This window comes from Gymnoscopelus microlampas (assembly GCF_963454915.1).
Source record: "Gymnoscopelus microlampas genome assembly, chromosome: 14".
Lineage (NCBI taxonomy): Eukaryota > Metazoa > Chordata > Actinopteri > Myctophiformes > Myctophidae > Gymnoscopelus > Gymnoscopelus microlampas.
The window spans coordinates 50969799-50979798 of NC_139951.1; the positions used below are offsets into that span (position 1 = coordinate 50969799).

The window sequence follows — 10000 nt, forward strand, 5'->3', positions numbered from 1 at the left end:
CTATACCACCGGCCAGCCTTGAGACTTGATTCTTGAGTAAATTCTGCAAAACTGACAGGAATTCCACAATGTTTCTTCTTGTACTCCTCACAACCTGCCCAGTCCTTTCTCATGGCTGAATTCATCTGGAAATATATAAAAATAAATATTTTGTGTGTGTGTGTGTGTGTGTGTGTGTGTGTGTGTGTGTGTGTGTGTGTGTGTGTGTGTGTGTGTGTGTGTGTGTGTGTGTGTGTGTGTGTGTGTGTGTGTGTGCATACATATATACATACAGTGCCTTGAGATTCAAAAATTGATGAAATTAATTGTTTTACTCAAAATTATCCACACTATACCCCATAATGACAAAATAAAAACATATGTTTTTGATTATTTTCCGACATTCACAGTTAACTGTGGGACCTGATAGAGACATGTGTGTGCCTTCCGTGTGTCAGATCAATTTTATTTACCATAGGCAGACTCCAATCAAGTTATAGAAACATCTCAAGGATGATCAGTGCAAACAGGATGCACCTCAGCTTAACTTTGAGTGTCATAGCAAAGGGTGTGAATACTTATGCACATGTGATTTTGTCTTTTTTTTTTTTAGAGGTGCAACCGCTCCTTTAAGAGGGTTTAGGACCCATCCGTGGTGAAATTTGTTTTCAGTCGTGAAAATGTGTCTTTCGCTGTGACGCCATGCTGTGGAAAACGCGCCCATAGGCTGATAATCTTCACACCCAGTGTGAAGTGCTGTGATTGGCTAGCAAGATGCATGATGAAATGAATAACTCATAAATATCACCGCTCACTTCACACTGGATGTGATTATGTTTTATTCATTTGCCATAACATCTTAAACATCTATTTTATTTTGTCATTATGGGGTATAGTCTGGAGAATGTTGAGTAACATTTTTGAATAAGGCTGTAACATTGTATGTACACTGTATGTGCAAGCAGAGCGTGTGTGTGTGTGTGTGTGTGTGTGTGTGTGTGTGTGTGTGTGTGTGTGTGTGTACACACACACACTCTAACATATTTATACTTTTACCTAAGTATTCATTGTCAAAGCTTACTCTTCCACTGGGGCCTCACTGCTAGCTGGCAGACTGTGATAGGGCTCCTTTTGTCCACCCGCTCTGTCACTTGAATTACGCAGCCACACCCTAATCTCCTTCTCAACATCGGAATCCTGAGGACTTGGATGAATGCGTTACTTTCTTACAGCCTCTGAAACATAAAAACAAATAGGCTTATATGAAACAATAATTTGTGTAGGAAGCAATTTCTTATTCGTTGCTGTCGGGCAGAAACCTTGTATCAACATCCTTTAATCTTTTTTTGTTCCGTTTTTGTAAATGAAAGCTCTACTTCATCATACAACATGTAAACCCTCTGTTAATTTAACTAGTATAATCCAATGGACACAAATAGTCCATTTGGGTTACTTGTTAACTACAGATTTTACAATGGAAGCTGCCATTCTTAGGTTACCTGTTAAAGCGTGTTGTGTGGGAAGCTACTCCAAGTGATTCATTCAACATTATGGTAGTCCTGAAAAAATCTAACACTTTGTTTGCAGACATAAACATACATAAACCATGCTAAATCCAGATGTGACGTGTGTGGGCATTCCTGTCCATGATCTCCCTATGTATCTATTGGTGTTATCAAACATACCTGCTGCTGATAGAGAGCGTCTCACAGCAGGGGGTACGGCCACAGGTGAAGGACAGCTTGCAGGTGGAAGGTGGCTCACACTCCCTGTGGGCAAATGATGGTGTATGTCAGCGGGTGTCCAAACATATTTTTCAAAGAGGGACATATAAGAAAATATGAAAATACTTTAGGGTCGACTGCATCTCCTGTCATACTGCACCTTTGGACCATGATTAAATCACATACAAATGCATCACATTACAACTATTTAATTTAACTACAGTGCGACATCAATAGCCGTTTGTCAAATGTAAATCACTCATCTGTACTGTATGCATGCACTGTGTTGCTATTATATTTACAGTCCAATAAATTATCTTTCTTCAAATGGCTGTGTAGTCAAACGTAACCAGGTGTGAAAACGTCTTTACAATTTTGTTTAATAGAGCACCGAAGTCTGACGTCACTGCCAGTAGAGGGCCAGTAGAGGGCGCTGTTCCAGGGTTCGTGGCTTTATTTTTTATGTTGAAATCCCCATTTGGGAATCTTAGATCACGTCATATAAGAACTGTGTTCCAAACATAAACACACCACCCTGGCGTTTTTGTCAGGGGGGTGGCTCTGCATCGTTTATGATATTCATTCATATTTGATACAGCCTGTTTCTGCCGAAAATGGAATTAAAGGTAGGGTAAGTGATTTTCTTTGGTTGAAATAAGTGTTAAATAGCTCTATATTCTGATAGTACTCATTGCTATAGAGTGTTTGTTCAGTTAAAGGAATCTCCTTGTCTCTCCAGCTCTTTATTAAACACAAAATACATTTTCGTCTCAGTTTTAGTTTCATTTCCAATTTTTTCCAATCAGGATAGAGAACTCAATCAGGATATAGATTAAACAAGTGAAATTTGAAGTGATGACAAGAAATGAGCAGAAAAAAATGGAACTGGAACACTATAAAAATGAAGCTTAAAAATGGGTACTTTCTCCTGATTGGCTGAGATTTTGAAACCTACCTAAAAATGTATTTTCTGTGTATTAAAGAGCTGGAGAGACGGGGAGACTCCTGTTACTGAACAAACACTCTATAGCAATGATTACTATCAGAATATAGTGATTTAACCTTTTAACAAAATACTTTTTGTTTTAACCAAAAAATATCACTTACCCTACCTTTAATTCTGCCTTAAAAGTCTTAAGAACTACTACTTCCGGGTCTGAAATCACTGTCCCCACAGCAGCCGCGTTCATGGGAAATGTAGTCTTTGGGTTGTTTGACTCGTTTCTAGTGTTTATATTGTGTTACTCTTTGGGTAAATGTGTACATTTACACCTTCAGTCAATGCTTCATATCCATATGAGTAAAAACACCAGGGTGGTGTGTTTATTTTTGGAACACAGTTCTTATATGAAGCGATCTAAGATTCCCCAATGAAGATATCAATACAAAAAGTAAAGCCATGAACCTGCGGAATCATGCGCCCTCTACTGGCAGTGACGTCAGGACTTCGGTGCTCTATAGCAGCGGTTCCCAAACTTATTTAGCTGTGCACCCCTTATTACATCCTGACCTAGATGACGCACCCCCCCGGGGCGTCATCTAGGCAAACCAATTAGGTTGGTTTGCCTAGATGGCAGGTCACGCACCCCCTGGGGTGCGCGCACCACAGTTTGGGAACCCCTGCTCTATAGAAATGGCATTTCTTTCAGTTAGGAATTCTTACACATTCTGCTGAGAAATAGCCTATCCGCCCAAACTAATTTCAATACACCATCATGTCAATGTATGAATTAGGCTGCAAGCCTATGGAGTTATGGAGGGTATGGGGCTGGGCTGTGTAGTTTAACTTAAAAAAAGGGTCCAAATCCTTCTATTTTTTTTCAAGCGTTTGTTTTAAAAGAGCCGATCTACAAGCCCCTTTTCAAATAGCCAATGTTTATGAGGTTAAAGTGCCTAGACCGAAGCTATACCAATCTTACCTGCTGACAGTTTGGACACCAGACAGACAGACAGACGGACGGGCGGACGACTCAAGGTGGTCAACAATGCAGTCTCTCACATACAGGCGGTGGTCAAATAAGACTCCCTGTGCACAAATGATGGATTTATTGAGCATTGAAGGATCTACAACAGTGGCTCTCAAATGTCAAGCATTATATCCATGCATTCAGACCATGTGCATTTTGTCAATATATCAACAACAAGCTAAGGCAGGGGTTTTTAAAATGTTTTATATACAAATATTGTATAATTATGTAGGCCTATAAAATTGTGATTCATGTGTATAAACATACCATGTTATTGTGCATTCAATACTAAGCAAATAAAATAATAGATAGATTAATATATTCATGCTTTTAATTCAAACATACATGTACAAGGTACAGTGAGTAGGGTGGCTATGTACCCAATGTGAATACTATCAACAATCTGTCAATTGCACAATAATCATGTATACAAGCTATTCAAAATAGATAGAATCATAATTTATTTTAAACATAAATATGGAAAATTTTTAAAAAATATTTAAAGAAAAATTGACATTTTTGAAAAAAAAAGGTCTAATTGTGTAATCAAGCAACAATTTCGCGGACCCCTGCAGTACCTCCGTGGACCCCCTTGGGGTCGCGGACCCCTGCAGTACCTCCGTGGACCCCCTAGGGGTCGCGGACCCCTGCAGTACCTCCGCGGACCCTCTAGGGGTCGCGGACCCCCTGTTGAAGACCTCTGTCTAAGTTTTCATTTTATTTGTGCTCTTTCTCACACACACAGAGAGTGTGTGTGTGTGTGTGTGTGTGTGTGTGTGTGTGTGTGTGTGTGTGTGTGTGTGTGTGTGTGTTAGACACATTAGCTAAACATTAGCCTATACTATTCTACTGAAATGATATCTGAATTTGCTAAATGTACTCAAATACAACCCCAACACAACATCACACTTAAACTATAACAAATTTGCTGTTAAACATAATTATTAATAATTAAAAACTCACCTTATAGGCAAGCAGTAGGCTAGTAGTAGCCTATATTATAAATTATATTGTATATCCCGCTATCATTTCTTGAAATTATTGTCATAAAATCCCTTTATCGAGACAAATGAAATCGCTAAACAACGTGTCGTGATCATAGAGTTGGGTGGTGACTCCAGACAACAGTTGTTATAGCCTACAGTAACAGTAGTAGGCTAAAGTCTACATAAATAGTATTTCTGTGTGTCAACACTCACCTAAAATGTCTGCTTCTTCTTCTTCTTTCTTTTATCTTCTCTGAAGTCGGTTAATAATTATTTGAATGAAACCAAAGTAACGCAATTTGTCTAACTGTATTTAGAAGTGAGAGCGCAGCTCGAGTGGCTCGAGCGTTTCATTCTCCCCGCTCTGAGTCACTGTTGCCAGATTCTGTGAGAGAAATAAGCAGCCAGGTCTATGAAAATAAGCCTTAACCCTACATTGGCTATTTGAAAATAGCCGGTCTACAAGCTCACAGTGCGTCGCATTTGCAACACGTTGTGAGCTTGTAGGTCTGCTATTTTCAAAAAGAAAAAGTTAAATATATTTGTAATATTATTTGAAACAGATGGGGGTCTGCGGAAAAATGCATTAATTTGGGCATCCTTGACATGCAGATGTTTGAGAACTGGTTTAAACAATGAATAAAAAATGGAAGCAAGCCCAAATAACTACAAGCAACTTCACAGAAAAACAAGCCCAAAGTCGCTTATAATAAGCAGATATGGCAACACGGTTCACAACCCAGAATGCATTGCGTGTAAAAAACAACAACAGATCTACAAGCTCACAACGCGTTGAATGGCGACCAGATGTAGATCTGTAGATCTGTTCATTTTTGTAACCATAGCACCGGTCTGTTTTGGCATTCAGGAAGTTGCCATATTAAGTAAATAAGTTATTGGATGCATGTTGTCATAATAACAATAATGATAATAATTATTATTATAATTAATATAAAAATAATAATAATAATAATAATAATAAGTGTAATAATAATAATTATTATTATTATTCAATATATTATTTATGTCACATCACAAGAAAAGGACAAGAAATGTAAAATTAAATTAAAAAATATATAATAATATATACTGTATATATACTGGGGGGGGGGGGCAATTGTAATGGAAGAAAATCTTCACAGTCTAATGTTGGCAGGTATGATGACTCCCCGGGATCCAAACTAGTTAAAATAGTAGATCTGAAAGCTCACCACGCGTCCCGGGCTTGTAGATCTGCTATTTTCAAGGCGTTTTTTTTTATTAATTGATGGAATTTCGTCGATTTTTTTAATGTATTAATGAAATTATTTTGATACATTTTTGATTTTAGTATTTTTATTGATGAAGATTTTAGATTTTTGAAATTGCTTGGAAGATTTTAGATTTTTGAAATAATAATATAATATATTTTTGTAGGAAACGGAAAAAAGGGATCTTTCCTCGTGACCCATAAAAATGTGTCCATGACCCACAAATGGGTCCCCACCCACTGTTTGGGAAACAGTGATCTAACCCAGTGGTTCTCAACCCTTTCAGGCTGCAACCCCCCAAAATAATCATATTTGAACTGGGGACCCCCCACCCTGATAACTAAGCACTTGGAATGTAGGAGTTGATGCATTACGTTTAGTTTAGACTTTATTGTGAAAATAGCAGATTTTCAAGCTTGTAGATCTGCTATTTTCAAAATGTTTGCCTCTTTCTGATGTTATTTGACAATTTGGCCAATGTTTGACCATTTTTTATAGTATAACGTTTGTTGATTACTTTTGATGCAGTAATGTTCATTTTTTTTAAGGTATTAAAAAGGTCTTAAAGGTCCTTAAATTGTCACTTCACTATCATCTGGGGACCACCCCAAATCATGTGGGGATCCCCCTGGGGGTCTCGACCCACATGGTGAGAATCACTGATCTAACCAAACTTGACCAGCTGCTAAGCTGGTCTGTCCAGTGTCCAGCCATCTGACCAGCTAAGTCCAGCTGCTAAGCTGGTCTTTGCTGGTCTGTCCAGTGTCCAGCCATCTGACCAGCTAAGTCCAGCTGCTAAGCTGGTCTTTGCTGGTCTGTCCAGTGTCCACCCATCTGACCAGCTAAGTCTAGCTGGTAAGCTGGTCTTTGCTGGTCAGTCCACCCATTTGACCAGCAAAGACCAGCTACCAGCTTGGCTTTGCTGGTCAGTCCAGCCAGCCAGCTGGCTGACCAGCAAAGACCAGCAGAATCCAGCTTAGTGCCCAGCTAACCAATTACACTGACACACCAGCCTGACCAGCCTGGCCAGCTTGTCCAGCCTGGTATACCATCTAAACCAGCTTAAGACCAGCCAAGACCAGCTAATACCAGCTAAAACCAGCTAAAACCAGCAACCATCATAAGCTGGTTTGTGCTGTTTTTTTTCAGCAGGGTTAGAAGACTAGGATGAGTGGCTGCATGTAGATTCAGACAGACAGGCGGAGTGATATGTGAGGCTCCAGGCTCTAGTCTACACAGTGCAATGTTGTAGAAAGTGGAGTGATATGCTGTGTTCTAGAAAAAAATCACACCCTGTGTGAAGTGAGTGGTGCCTTGCTTAGCTTGGCTAACATGTTCAATCAGCCAAGCTAACATGTCCAATGTTAGCTTGGCTGATGGCACTGATGTCACTTTGAAACATGTAAACTCTATTTCGTCATGCGTCTCGCTATAGCCAATCAAAGCACACCCTTTCAACATATTGTCACGTGTCACGTGATGCTTGACCAATGTTAGCTTGGTGGACACACGGACATACAGACATACATACATACATACGGACACACAGACAAAGCCAGATATAGGAGTGGTTGCCTTCGGCACCACTCAAAAAATAGTTCCAAGTTCAAGAAAAGAGCGTCAAATGATGTGGGAATGTAATATGGGCTGCCCACACTAAAAACGCATGGGGCCCAAAGGTACAAATCTGCTCTTGGCCCTGAACGGACAGACCCACACTGGCCCACTATGGGCTAGCCCCAGCTCAGCCCCAAGTGTGGGCTGCCCACAGCAAGCCCACGGTGAGACCACAGCTGTGGGCATCACCTGGGCAAACCCGCGATGGGCCTGTGCAGGCTTGGTGCGGGCTTGGCATAGCCCTCACTGCCCACACATAGCCTGCATGGGCCCCACAGGGGCTCGCTTGCAGGGAATGTGTAGCGATTTGCGTGATGTTTGGACACAATGTGTATAATAGGAGTCAAATAGAAATGGTGGCGCTATAATAGGGCAATGTTACGTGTGGCGTGTGTGCCTCAACATACTCTGGCATCCAGGGAGTGTGTGTGCAGTTTGGCTTTGATCAAGCCAACGGTGCCGGAGATTAGCTGATCACACACGGACACACGGATGGACAGACGGACGGACACACGGACGGACGGACGGACGGACGGACGAAAACATAGTCTCCCTATTACATTACATTACATTACATTACATTACATTACAATCATTTAGCAGACACTTTTATCCAAAGCGACTTACAGTAAGTGCATTTAACATAGGTAGGCAAGAAAAGCACTAATCACCAGAAGTCTGAAGTGCATTCTCTTCTAAGACAAGCAACTAAGAATATGCCTGCGCTAAGGTAAAGGTGCAATATATCAGCTTTCTACTTTCTTAAACAGATGACACAAATAGGAAAATCAAATGAGCAAGAGATAAAACCAATAAGTGTATGAAATAAACAGAGGAGAACAGACAGCTTAAGCTGTCTGTTCTCCTCTGTGGCAGTGAATGAGTTAAGTTTCTACACGGTGCAGAACTTAACAAGTGAATTATTATTATTTGTTTAAATGAATTGATATTATTTTTCAATTATCATCAACATTGGCCATCATCACCTTCAGTTTCAAAATGCTTCATTTATAAAGAATTATCAAAATGATTATTATCTAAATAAAATGATTACAAAAATAATAATAATTGATCTAAACTGTCTGGTGTTCCATGACATGCATGTGATGAGAGACCATTACACTGCACTATGAACCTGAGGCTAGTGTGTGTGTGTGTGTGTGTGTGTGTGTGTGTGTGTGTGTGTGTGTGTGTGTGTGTGTGTGTGTGTGTGTGTGTGTGTGTGTGTGTGTGTGTGTGTGTGTGTGTGTGTGTGTCTGTCTGTCTGCGTGTGTTTGACAGTGATGTAGTTGCCCCTGAGCAAGACATTAATTAAAGTAGGAGGTTGTAGGTTGAAAGTGATGTTAGATTCCCTGTAATAATCTGCATGTCCTGACAGACGCAGCCAAGCACCAAATATAAACATGACAATTATATGACACTGTATATATATATATATATATATATGTATATATATATATATATATATATATATATATATATATATATATATATATATATATATATATATTTATATATATATATATATATATATATATATATATATATATATAGAGAGAGAGAGAGAGAGAGAGAGAGAGAGAGAGAGAGAGAGAGAGAGAGAGAGAACGATATAGCCCTCAGCACCAACACTTTATTAAATACAGCTGCAGTAGAACAGGCACAAAACGATACGTACCTCGGCCTAAACATCAGCAGCACAGCTAACAAACAAGCTGTAAAGGACCTGAGAGACGAGGCAAGAAGGGCTTTCTATGCCATCAAAACAAACATCAAGTTAAACATCCTAATGAAAGTCTGGCTAAAGATAACAGCCTCCATGGTAGAACTCATGTCCCTCTATGGTTGTGAAGTCTGGGGCCCAGCTTGCAGATCAAGAACTTGAAAAAAGTGATGAACACCAAATTAACATAATTCTGCAAATCCATTCTCTGCAAACAACGCATTCAGAGCAGAATTATAGGACGATACCCAGTAATCATCTAAATCAGTGGTTTTCAACCTTTTTTGCGTCAAGGACCCCCAAATTGACACACATTAGCCCAGGGACCCCCATTTGAAAAGTTATGCCAGGGACCCCCAATAAGAGACGATTTTTACGGCTCTAGCAGTGATTCTCAACCATTTCAATTTCAAGGACCCCCAGTTTAACATGCATTAGGCGGCAGACCCCCATTTAATGGCATTTCTATCTCTGGGACCCCAATTTGTTATTATAAAATCAATGTTAATGTAACTCTGAGAGTGTACAAATGGAACCAAATGGACCCGTTAGGGTCCATTTGGTTCCATTTGTACACTCTCAGAGTTACAGACCCATAAGGGTCCATTTGGTTCCTATCTATCATTTAGCTGGGGACCCCCTGGAACTCCCTCAAGGACCACTGGTGGTCCCCGGACCACTGGTTGAAAACCACTGATCTAAATCAAAAAGAGAGCATTGGAACTGCACAACCACCTACAAGAAAGTGAAGAGA

General features: G+C 39.9%; 1 protein-coding gene and 1 long non-coding RNA gene across 2 annotated transcripts in view; both read right to left on the reverse strand.

Annotated features, from left to right (window-relative positions):
* Window positions 1-1050: 1050 nt before the first annotated feature.
* On the reverse strand, window positions 1051-5007 carry LOC311060547. The gene is made up of 4 exons (XR_014602277.1): window positions 4870-5007; window positions 3623-3729; window positions 1665-1748; window positions 1051-1214 (listed from the first exon to the last, which is right to left on the reverse strand). It is a non-coding gene; the product is annotated as an uncharacterized lncRNA (long non-coding RNA).
* Window positions 5008-7650: 2643 nt separating this feature from the next.
* LOC311060294 (transcription factor COE3-like) overlaps window positions 7651-10000 on the reverse strand; it is a gene marked incomplete at both ends in the record, with an annotated part of 67454 nt that continues 65104 nt past the window's right edge. Inside the window, one exon of the mRNA XM_084078428.1 lies at window positions 7651-7784. Within this exon, the coding sequence (XP_083934554.1) occupies window positions 7651-7784 (134 nt within the window). The remainder of the gene's footprint in view (window positions 7785-10000) is intronic.